The sequence below is a fragment of the Panthera leo genome, chromosome B4 (assembly GCF_018350215.1).
Source record: "Panthera leo isolate Ple1 chromosome B4, P.leo_Ple1_pat1.1, whole genome shotgun sequence".
Taxonomy (NCBI): Eukaryota; Metazoa; Chordata; class Mammalia; order Carnivora; family Felidae; genus Panthera; species Panthera leo.
The window spans coordinates 116,382,596-116,395,543 of NC_056685.1; the positions used below are offsets into that span (position 1 = coordinate 116,382,596).

The window sequence follows — 12,948 nt, forward strand, 5'->3', positions numbered from 1 at the left end:
TAAGAAAAACTGTGCTAAACAATGTTATATTTATACACACATACCTATGACAAACTGACTAGTAAAAGAATGTTTTTCAAGAGGCTACTTTCCATTGTACAGGCACAATTTAGGAATCCAGTTATTTATACCTGCATATGTAAAATGAATAGTGTTCATACAAATGTGGGAGGACAACTGACCTTATGGCCATGTTATTAATTAATTACACAAGAGTATGCTTTTAATGTGCAATTTGCTCATCTAAGCAGTTATGGAAATAAGAATATCACATTTAAAAAAGGCAATCATTCCCAAATTTAATACCAACTCTTTATAATCCAGAAAAAAATACATAAAAATAAAATGCACTTAAGCTTAGGGATGGGAAAAATCTGAAACTAGAACTATTCCTATTTCCAATCATAAGCGTCTGCTGGTCCAATTGCTTATGGCTTAAAAAACAAAAATAACTTTTAAAAAAAATTTTTTTTTCAACGTTTATTTATTTTTGGGACAGAGAGAGACAGAGCATGAACAGGGGAGGGACAGAGAGAGAGGGAGACACAGAATCGGAAACAGGCTCCAGGCTCTGAGCCATCAGCCCAGAGCCTGACGCGGGGCTCGAACTCATGGACCGTGAGATCGTGACCTGGCTAAAGTCGGACGCTTAACCAACTGCGCCACCCAGGCGCCCCAAAAATAACTTTTTTAAAGCAAGTAGAGACAAGGATTTTCATAGAACTGGATCCTGGAAGCCAACATACCATTGGCCACTTAGCCTGTTTCTTCTCCCTTACCCTGCCCTGGCTCTAAGTTTGACTTGATCTTGCCTGGTTTTGGCACATGCTGTAGTTACAGTACTAGGGGCTACCACCACTGCTGCTGAAATCGATATGAAAATTGGGGAGCAGCATGGCACAAAACCAGTATTATTTTTTCTAAGTAGGTTTCATGTCCACTATAGAGCCCAATGCAGGGCTTGAATTCATGACTCTGAGATCAAGACCTGAGCTGAGATCAAAGGTCAGACACTTAACCAACTGAGCCACCTAGGCGCCCCCAAACTAGTATTATTTTAAAAGGAAGTTGCTTCCAATTTCAGAGTGACCTGAGATTAGTAAGGAAGTGAAGTTTCAATCCGCTAAGGTCTTCTAGGATGGAGACTTCTCATTCCAACATCATTTTAAAATGAAAAACACTTACTAAATAATCCCCTTTACTTGGTTATCCAGATCCTTTCTATAGGCTACCAGTTTTCTTTTTTGGGATGGGAAAGGTCATCCTACAGTAACTTTATTATGACAGAGAACCCAGGCTGCAATAAGTCTACATGATTAGAGCAGATGGTTGTTATCTTTCCAAAGGGTGAAGCCTGAGCCCAGCTGGCAGCACACAAGGTTAAAACCAAGGTCCAGAATATCCTCTTTCCTAGTATTACCCTGCATTACCCAACTCATGATGTGAGATGCAAGACTGTACAACCACACTGAACAGAAGTATGAGGTCCCACTGTGCAGAGGCAAAACCCAGCGGGAGAAAATTGAACATTCAATCATCGAAAAGGATGCTGAAATAAAGTGCAGTTGCCTACTCTTCCACTATTCATTGCTGAGAAAGACGAGGGTATGGGATGAATAGCAAATTATGTCCTTTACTCTTCAAATAAATAAATCCTGAGAAAATGGGGTTGATGGCCAATCAGGCAGTAGAACAGGATGAAAATCTAGGCTAGTTAGAGATCTTTGTGCCGTAGGCAAAGAACAGCAGGGATAAGGGAAAAGAGAGGAACATTAAAATGCCTGGAAACATTAAAAAGGGAGAAACTTCTTTCTCTTTTCTTAAACAAGATAGGAAAGAGCATTTTTAATTTTCCTTGCTGCAGTGGCAGTAGATTCTGGTTTTCATAAAACACGATTTCAGTAACATGGTCTATTGATAAGATTGCTCAGTCACGGGAAGATAAACAGGCTGACCATTAATGTTAGGACTAGGTCTTCTCACAAAGCCTTTAACAAGGGCTATGTCTCACGCTGGGTCCACAGAGGAACTCTTAACACTGTAAGGTGCTTCAGTTAAAGCTTCTGCAATATTACAATGGCATGATTGATGGTTTTCTTTTAAGAATGTGACTCTCTTATACATGTAAACTACTTTAGAAAAGTTATAGATAAAAAGCTGAGGGAGAGTTTGGTTTCAAGCCACACAGTTCCAGACACCAGCTACAGATGCCCCTGTCCTGTTTAACTACATGTTATTTTCTGAGCAACATTCATTCACTGAGTGGTTGAAAGAAATGATCTGCCAATCACCTCCACCCTCCCTCATCCTGTGAATCTCACAAATACAGAGGCTGAAGACAGGACAGTTGACTCTGTTCCCTCTCATCAGGAAAATCATTTGGTGACTGAGTGGATGTCATGAGCAAGATAGCCCAGTTGTCCAAGATGATCCTTGCTACAAAGATGAGGCTGACCTTTGTCATGTAGATGAGAACTCCTTGGTCAGCTGCTCCACCTGTTTGGGCTTTAGCCCTGTGAAACAAAATATGCCAGTCTGGTCAGGGATGTGCTGCCCATTGTGGGAGAAGTCCTCCTTCTTGAGGTTGGAGACCAGCCGAATCTGCATGCTAATGATGCAGCTGGCCATAACTTGTGCTTCTTAACAACCATTGTTTTTGAAAATCTAGATGGTCAGAGTGGTTGAGGCAACTCGGGCTCCATTGAGAGGAGGGCTGGAATACACGGGATGGATCAGTGTCTTCATCTGTGATTCCACCCCTCTGACTTCATCAGCATCTTTGCAGACCACAGTGAAGTCTCCCACACAGTTACCATATAAGCCCATGTTCTTGGTATAGGATTGGCAGAGACAGACATTAATGCCCTCTTCAGTGAAGCGATGTACAGCCTAGGCATCCTTGTTACCATCACTACTGGCAAAGTCTTGGTAGGCCATGTCAAAGAACGTAGAGAGATTCTTTTTTTCACTGCTGTTGCTATTTCCTTCTATTTCTCAGAATGAGGGTCCACTTCCACGGGATTGTGGGCATAGGTGTGCAGAAGAACACTTTGCTATGGCATTTCTGAAATGTCCTCCATAGTGCTTGTGAAGTCAAAGCCACAAGTCTTGTGGGGGGGAGGGGGTCATAGTATTGTTAACCTTGCAGCTGCATGCCAGTGTGTCTGATTGTTTGGGTAGAAAAGACATCTTGGCTGATCTTAAAAAATCTATGCAGAAAACCAGTTTGATACCCAGGGCCTTAATTCCAGAAATGGTCTGCACAGTGATATACTGGCCAATTTTCAACTCTTTGCTGTCCTCCACTGGAGTCTGTCCTATAGATGTCTTGCAAAATTCAGCCAGTCCTGCAATGGACAGATATTCTTTGTCCATATTTTTTACATCAACCTGGGCCTCTGCCTTCCAGATGCTAGGGAGGACATAAGGCTCTCCATTATACTGGTAGACACCTCCTACCAGATTCTTTCTGCTACTGGTGTCTCTCTTATAGTATTTTGTGACTCTCGGGATGGGATCTGGAGGCCCCATCTCCACATGGGCCCACCAGGAGCTGACTCTTGCAGAGACCAGGTGGTGAGGCTGAGGTGGAAGACTGTGGTGATTTTGGAGAGGATGCTGCCAGAGTGCAGCAGTACCAGGGTGGCAACAAGAAGTTCAGTGGGTAGTGGCAGAATGGAGTGGAGGGCCAGTGGTGCAGACATGGGGGCTCAGGCTCATTGCCTGACAGTTTTCTTGCTGGCAGAAGACTGTATAGAATAGTTATATTTTGAGACTTTTATAGAAGTTTCTCGTAACTCTGTATTTATCCCTTTTCAAATTTAGCAAAGTTAATAGAATTCTCTCTCCCTTTTTTTAAGTCAGAAAGCCATTTTTTAATTTCTAAAGCTCTAGCATATATTTCTAGGGTGTGCCGATGGTCACCTGCCACACCTGTACCAGGTTGTCTGGGTAGCCAGCAAACAGTCTGGCTATCAGAAGACCAGGTTGGGAGGTACACTGGGGTGGCTCTGCCTTGCTGCTAATACTGATAACTTCTTGTTTCGGCTAATCTACAATGATCTTGACCTTAAAGTTCCAGATCTTAATGCTGTGGCGTGTGGCAACACAGAGCCACAGTGGTGGGGGCTGAATCACAGGGTATTGATGACATCCTTGCCATCTAGTGCATGAAGGTACTTGCCTTTGTTGAGGACCCACAGCATGACCTGGCCATCTCTGCCTCCAGAAGCACAGAGGAATCCATCCGGAGAGACAGTCACTGCATTCAGGTAGCCTGTGTGGCCAGTGTGGTTGGTCTTCAGCTTGTAGTTTTCCAGATTTTATCCCTTGACCAGCTTGTGGCTTATAAACAAAAGAAATTTACTTCTCACAGTTCTGGAGACTGGAAGTCTAAGATCAGGGTGACAGCATAGTCGGGTTCTCATAAAGACCCTCTTCCAGGTTACAGACTGCTGACTGCTCACTGTATCCTCACGTGGCAGAAAGAGAGCTAGCTAGCTCTCTCAGCTCTTAAGGCCACTAATCCCATTCATGAGGGCTCTACTCTCATGACCTACTTACCTCCCAAAGGCCCCACCTCCACATACCATCACACTGTGATTAGGTTTTCAACATATGAATTTTGGAGGGACACAAACATTCAGTCCATTGCAGCCTGCATGCTCTCCTTTCACTAATTCACTTAGTGGCCGAAATTTATTGGTGCTCTACTTCACATAAACTTTCTAGTTACAGTCTAGTAGATTGACATGTGTCTAGAATGTCTGGGTTCTTTTTTTTTCTTTTTTTTTTTTTTTTTTATGTTTGCTTAGTTAGGAGAGGAGGAGCAGAGAGAGGGAGAGAGAATCCCAAGCAGGCTCCACACTGTTAGCATGGAGCCCCACCTGGGGCACGACCTCACGAACCAATGTGAGATCATGACCTGAGCTGAAATCAAAAGTCAGATGCTTAACCAACTGAGGCCCCGAGGTGCCCCTGGGTTATTTTCTATTTCAATCATACTTGAACCCAATTATCTTAGGTATTACAAATTAGTCCATCCTTTATTTGAAGCAATGTGAGTTCAGAGATCCATTAGTGTTTGCAAACTAGTTTGTTGGGTGAATGTTTCATTTTCTCCAACTTGGGAGCCCCAGTTTCATTTCTAGAGTGATAGCATTGTTTCTGTTTTTGAAACTCTGGCTGATTCTGTAGTCATTTTTTTTACCCCAATGTTGTCCTGCACCCTAGGGACTTAGCCCAGCAGACACAAACTGTCCTGCTGGCTAACTGGTTCATGCTCCCTTATGACCCTTTCCTCTATCAGGGCTAGGAGAAAGATGACACATGTGGAAGTCTACTCTACAAAATGAAATAAGGATACTTTGAGATCTTCAAATTTTTATTTATTTATTTTTGCTTTGATCCGAAGTATCAGAGAAAAATATAAAATTTAAAAATTGAAGTGCTTTCCTACCTGTCTTCCCCTTGCCTAATCCGCATAGCTTTGGGTGCATCCCAACAAGGCACTTGCTGTCTGAGCCACTCTGTAACCTTGTTTTTTGGAAGAAGGTGATGTGAGGACAATGACAATAGGTTTTGATTATCTTTTTATTCCTATGTTGCTATCACTCAATCAAACACTTAATTCTGGCTCCAGTAACATACCAGACTAAGGCAACAGAGATCACGCAGTCCCTGTCATCAGGAGTTTGTGATCTCCTGGGAGATGCAGACAAGCAAAAGTTGAGAGGGAAGCCCAAGGAGATATGTGAATGCAGAGAAAAGGGAGTTTAACCATGGTTTAGGGTGAGAGGGGGTCAGGCCAACTCTTCACAGAGGAGAATTATTATTCATTCTATTGGCTGAACAGCAAAAGATACCAGGCATTAAACTGAAGTTCTTATTTTTTCCACTTTAAAATGTCTTCAACAATGGTTCCCATTTACTGTCAAAGCTGGCTTCTGAGTGATAATGCCACTAATATGATTATGCCAACCTCTCTTACTGCTCACCTTACACTTCATATCTGAAGGTCATGGCACTAAAAATTGGCATGGATGTATTCCAAGGAATCTGGTTATCATACTTGACTATTTATAATTCTAAAATTGAAGACTAAACCACAAGTTAATTGGCACTTTAAAAGATGGGTATGGAGTCGGAGGAGTGAATCAGCAGAGGAAGAAACAGGGAGGACTATGTGAGAGCAGACCAACTCTAAGGGAACTTCGATTACCAATGTCCAAAGCTGAAAGTAACTCACGGTTTGTTCTTCACAGGTGAGGAATTGTTTTACATACCACATGGAATGCTCCTGGGGCTTTGACAGGTCTGAAGCCATCAACAGGAACGCATTGATCCGCATGGCCGTTACAGAAGCAGCTGCCCTTGACAATGAAATCATAGATTGCATAATGTGTAAAATGTTGAGGCTTTGTGGTCAGGTCATTTCTCTGACAGGGGCAAGACTGTCGTTTTAGCAACTGCACACGGAGGTTGGTGATCTTCAATTGCTCCTGCACTTTGGCACTATAAGGGTTCTCTGCATCATATGGTGGTGACAAAGCTCTGAAAATAACCTGTAAAGAAAGAAAAAAATACCATGAGTATATACGACTGTGTGCAAACCCCAAATTGTTTGCCTCATACAGTCTTGGTTTGAGTTACACCTTTTGTCATCTACAAGTGATAAGAGATTTTTAGACCTTGATCACACAGGTGCTGCCTGTTCAGATGCAGAAGTATAAATTGAGTAACCAGCAGAGACCTTACTCTTGAGATGAAGGCAGCCATGCAAAGATCTTGGGGGAAGAGCATTCTGGGCAGAAGGAACAGCAAGTTTAAAGGCCTTGAAGCTGAATCAAGCTTGGCTTATTAAAGGAAGAACAACAAGGCCAGTGTGACTGAAGTCCAGGAAACAAGGGGACAGTTTTTAGAGAAGAGGACGGAGCCAGTGCATAACAGATCATGAATAGAGAGTCCTTTAAAGGCCATGGTAGTTATTCTAACTGTAGTGGGAAGGCATTGGAGGGTCATATGCAGAGAGCTGATATCATCTGATTTACATTTTTTAAAAAGATAACTCCCACTTCTATAAGGAGAATGGATTAAAAAGGGGGAAGAAGAGAAGCACCAAAATCAAGATCCAGACACTTCTATTTCCAAATGAGGTGTGACCCTTCAAAGACTAATCAGTTATTAATTGGGGCCACTGTTGCTACAAATACCTTTGGTTCTCCTTTTCTGGATCTGCCTTCCAAGCTTGTGGTACATTCTTGGAATATTCTTATGAGTAGTAAATATATAGTCATTTCAGGGTGGATTTGATTTCTGAAATCAGTTAAAAGTCCTTTAAATCCAAATGTAGAAAATAAAATGGCTGATCAAGTTAGTTAACAGTATTTTGGTTAAATGTAAAGTATAAGTAATAAAACTTTTTATTGTGTATGTTACAGATAGACTTGAAAGGCAATTTAAAACTTTAGTTCTGAGGAGGAAACCAGAGGGAGGAAGACTCAGAAGGGATGGACTTTGGGCATGTGTGTGTGTCCATACGTTATATGGGGGTAATAAAAGGGCCCCTGGGGTGGAGTGGTACAAACTTCTCTAATGGATGTCTTAACTTTGGGGGAGTAAGGCTGGTGGGAGAGAAAATCACTGCCAGTAGAAAGCAATGAATATAAAAAAAGGAATTCCAAACTATCTCACAACATAAAACAGTATCATAAGGAGACCAATACCAAGTTATACCTTAGTATGCAGGTTAAAAAAAAAAACAGAACAAAACCTTAAGCAATCTTGTTAATTTATATAATAAGAGACACAAAGCTCCCCTGAAAAAAATTTTAGGCATCTCTTGGCTTTTTAAAGATATGTTAAAACTCTACTCACAAGAAATCCGAAATATTTTGATAACTGAGTAGTATGAAAGTAAAGTAATTATTAAAAAGTAGGCTTTGGATAAACTCCCATTTAGAGAGAATGTATCTAAAAGGAGCTTTCCAGGAAAAAAATTCCTTAAGGAATACTTCAGATATAAAAATTTCATTTTAAGAATTGATTTTGCAATGAAAGGATGAAAAGGCAAGAATCAACTGTGCAGGATCACATCTCCAGCCATACTTAGGTGCAGAACTGTCCTAAATGAAATATAACTTAAGGAGGAGTGATAATTCAATGGATACTTGGCCTTCACAGCCAATTCTCCATCCAGCAGCTATAGTGATTCTCTATAAATAGAGAATGTCTATAAATAGAGCATGTCACTGCTTAAATCTGCCCCCACCCAAGGACCTCCCATTTCTCTCAGAATAAAATACAAAGTCCTTATAGCAGCCTGCCTCATTTTTGTTCTTAGCGCTTATTTACCAATTGATACATTGTAGTTGTACTTTAATGCTTTACTACTGTCTTCCTGGTCTCTAGAAAGTAAACTTCTTGAGGATAATTGCTGATCCCAGGACAGTGCCTAGCAGAGAGGAAGTATTCAATAAATTCTTTGTAAATGAATTGATTGATTATAACATTGTTCTTGGCATTTAAGTAATAGGTGAGAATTTTAAATAACTTAATTTCCTTTTCTAAGGTCCTAAACAGATTCACACACTGAATTCATATTATAGCACTAGAAGGGAAGAGGTAGGAAATTATAAAAACAAATAACTGAATCATTAACCAACCTCTGCATCTCTAGCTATTTTTGAACTTGCAAACCTTGGAAAAAGTTGTATCCTAAACTTTAACAATGTTCTGCCCCATTTATTCACATGTAAAGTGGTGGAAAGCAACATATGGAATACAGTTTTCCAATAATACTATGTCACCTACTTGAAAGTCAATATGGAAGTAATGTCTCTTTTAATGATAGCCTATATCACAGCATGTTTTTACATTTTGAATCATTAACAAAATTAAAAAATTGAACCCATTGTGAGTTTTATGTGACACTTATTTTTCAAATAACACCCCAATACTGGCATTCTGTTAGACATTCGTGAAGGACACTTGCTCTAAATAAAATCAGTAATGTGGCCACCTCCTGGTTTATCAACCACAGTAATACAAGGACATGGAAAAGGGTCACAGTGCTTACCAAATAAGTATTCTACTGAAAAGCATATGGCATCCTTCTCTAAACTGTGGTCCACCCTTCCTTTTCCTCAACATTGGTGGTACTGTTTGCTCTCTCTGTTCCTATCACGTATTTATCCTTGACATTTACCCTAGTTCCCCCTCCCCGACTCCTTATAACCCCCGTCCTCTGAGAATTGTTTAGCATATGCAAGGCTAGAGGAAGATCTGTCAAGGTTTGTAGGAACTAGAAGCTCTTTTGCTTCCTGAACCCAGACTGTGGAAGCTGAATGGCGGCTCTGTGCTTAGTGTGCATGACACCACAGTTGGCACGCTGATATCAGCAGGGAAGGGACATCATGACCCCTGAGGCTGCATGCTGGAAAGGAGACAGCAGAGTGCCACAGACACAAAGTGAACGGGAATTTAAACCATGAAATCTTTTTTCCAGAAAGGAGACGCCTTAATCTGATACTCTGGGAAATGGATCTACCCTGCGTCAGGAAACAAAGAGTGCGCCAATCCAGATGCTTCAAACTTCTGGCAGGTCGCCCTTTGGGTCCCACCCAGTTTTTCTTCAAACATCTCCAGAAGAAGCCTGCATGGCACTACTAAAATGAAGTAAGAAAAACTGTAGAAGCCCTCATATATCAGCCTCTTCTGTTTTTGTCCCCATCAGGAACAGGGTGTATCTATGGGCCCACCACTGTTCCTCTGTCTATGAGTGCGTCTGAAGGTACACCCCTGCAAGACATAGTTAACAAGCCAGAGGAGAACTAGGATCGAGCCTATTTCAGTGTTTCCAGCTTGTTAGTGCTATTGGCCAGGACTTCCTGATATTATTTTTCAAATTAAGAAAGTGGGTTATATTTCAGTGATTAATACTATGCTCATTACAGAGAAATCTGTCACTCAAAAATGTAGAAGACATTAAGAATCTACAGTGCAGTCCCAAGGACAGCCAGGAATACCGACTCCACAATATTTTCCCATCTAATCTTCTGTATATATACATATAGAATATAATGTAAACCGCTTTGTTTCAGCTTAACAATACCTTGTGAATTTTTTCCAATTCAGTGAAAATAATTCTACATCAGTGGTTCTCAAAATGTGGCTCCCAGACCAACAGCATCAGTGTCAACCCGGGAACTAGTTAGAAATGCAAATTCTTGAGCCCTTATACCAGGCTGACTGAATCAGAAACTCTGGGGATGGAGCCCAGCAATCTGGGTTTCAACAAGCTGTGCAGATGATTCTGATGCACAATAAAGTTTGAGAAACACTCTTTCATAATTAAAAAATCTGGTTAGGATTCTATTGTGCGGATATGACATAACTTATTTAACCAGGTTGCTGTTGTTAGGCATCTAGATTGTTTTCAACTTTTCGGTATAACCAACTACAGTGAACAATCTTATAGCTAAAATGCAGAAGTTTATAATAATATCCTGAAGATACATTTCCAAATGTGAAATCAATGGTTTAAATGAAATACATAATTTTAAAACCTATCTGAGCTTCTGAGTGAATCACAAACCCTTTCCTACTTAATCTTTGGGATTTTCACATTTCTCTGGTCTTGGCCTACTTTCTAAGCCTGGAATCCCTTAAACTTTGCCTAAGGATCTGGACTTTTGGCTTTAGGCTCTGCCATTTCTTATGCCTTAGTATAACAAAGAGATCCTTAAAAAGTTCTGAACAGGTTAGAATTACCTATATGTTCTTTTCTAACTCTCAATAATAGTGAGAATTAGTTAAAATAGAATTCCATATGTCCTATTTTTACTGAGATGAAACTTTCAACAGAGTTTAACACAATGTGAACAGAGTAAGAAGTAAATATTAGGTACATAATAGACAGGAAGTCTTTTGAGTACCAAACTCATTTACATATTGCTACATAATTAAAATTTTATTGCCTATGTTAGATCACAATAATTCAAGAAACTTAGTTATCACATTTTAAAATTTTTGTTTAGCTACTAGCTTGAGAAATATTTCAGGTCCGAGGTGATTGCCCATCTTGTGGACTCTGTTGGCACTTGTGTTTCCATGAAAGCACTTTCATGCTAGTACATTGTATTTTATTTTTATTTTTATTTTTATTTTTATTTTTATTTTTGAGAGAAAGAGCATGAGTGGGGGAGAGGGGCAGAGGGAGAGAGAGAGAATTTTAAGCAGGCTCCATGCCCAGCACAGAGCCCAACGTGGGGCTGGATCCTATGACCCTGGGATCATGACCTGAGTTGAAATCAAGAGTTGGACACTCAACCGACTGAGCCACCCAGGTGCCCGGATCATGCTAGTACATTGTTATTGTCTGTTTACTTGTCTGTATCGCAAAATAGACTCTGCTCAGTAGGTTTGTCTGGTTAACAGCATTGTCCCCCAGCACATCCCTGGCATATTATAGCATTTCATAATTACATTGAATGAATAAATAAATGAACCATTTTTCCAAATAGCATTTTTAAAAAGGAGAAGCCAAATAAGTAATAGGATTTAGAAAAATAAAAAAGGAAAAATGTTCTTACAATTATGTACTCTTGATGAGAAAGTGTATGAATACATACATATATGTATAAATACCTACATAAAAATATGTAATATATTTCAAATGGTTTTATGGATTCCTTCTCTTCAATAGTACACACGGTCTTTCACATTCTTAAGAAAAGGGATCAAGCAGGCATGATCAAGCACCCAAACACATACAAATATTACACCTTTTCCATGGTTTGTGGTCTAGTTTTCTTATTTACCAAAAATGGAAGCTTTAAGATCCTAACTGCAATTGTTCTTTAGTGGTTTTTAAAATTCCCATATCTTTATGTTATCAAAACAGCAGCTTTTGCTTTCAATGATTTCTCTCCTGTTTTTCTATTTCATTTTTGCTTTTATTTTTATTACTTACTTTCTTCTACTTACTTTGGGCTCAATTTTCTCTTCTTTATTTACTAGTTTGTTTACCAGTTTTTTCTCCCAAGTTTTTATTTAAATTAAGGTTAGTCAATATATACTGTAGTATTGGTTTCAGGAGTAGGATTTAGTGACTCATCACTTACATATAACACCAATGCTCATCACAATAAGTGCCCTTCTTAATGCTCATCACCCATTTAGCCCATGCCCCCACCCACCTCTTCTCCATCAATGCTCAGAGTTCTTTTGATTTGCCTCCCTCTCTATTTATATCTTATTTTATTTTTCCTTCCCTTCCCCTATGTTCATCTGTTTTGTTTCTTGAATTACACATATGAGGGAAATCATATAGTATTTGCCTTTCTCTGACTTATTTTGCTTAGCATAATACATTCTAGTTCCATCTACCTCATTACAAATGGCAAGATTTCATTCTTTTTGATGGCTGATTAATATTCCATTATGTAATACCAAACTTCTTTATCCAATCATCAGTTGATGGACATTTGGGCTCTTTCCATGCTTTGGCTATTGTGGATAATGCTGCTATAAACATTGGGGTACATGTGCCCCTTCGAATCAGTACATTTGTATACTTTGGATTAATACCCAGTAGTATAATTGTTGGGTAGGGTAGGTCTATTTTTAACTTTTTAAGGAACCCCCATACTGTTTTCTAGAGTGGCTGTACCAGTTTGCATTCCCACCAGCTGTATAAGAGGGTTCCCCTTTCTCCACATCCCCACCAATATCTGTTGTTTCCTGAATTGTTACTTTAGCCATTTTGACAGGTGTGAGATGGTATCTCATTGTGGTTTTGATTTTTATTTCCCCAATGATAAGTGATGTCGAGCACTTTCTCCTGTGTTTGTTAGCCATTTTTATGTCTTCTTTGGAGAAATGTCTGTTCATGTCTTCTGCCCATTTCCTAACTGGGTTATTTATTTTTGGGGTGTTGAGTTTGATAAG

At 39.8% G+C, this 12,948-nt stretch overlaps 1 protein-coding gene and 1 pseudogene across 2 annotated transcripts in view; both read right to left on the reverse strand.

The window, feature by feature from the left end:
• The window catches only part of NTN4 (netrin 4), a 124,897-nt gene that overhangs the window by 71,942 nt on the left and 40,007 nt on the right, over positions 1-12,948 (reverse strand). For both annotated transcript variants that reach the window (XM_042947423.1, XM_042947422.1), the window contains exon 3: positions 6,285-6,563. In XM_042947423.1, the coding sequence (XP_042803357.1) occupies positions 6,285-6,563 (279 nt within the window). The remainder of the gene's footprint in view (positions 1-6,284; positions 6,564-12,948) is intronic.
• On the reverse strand, positions 2,303-3,827 carry LOC122224949 (annotated as a pseudogene).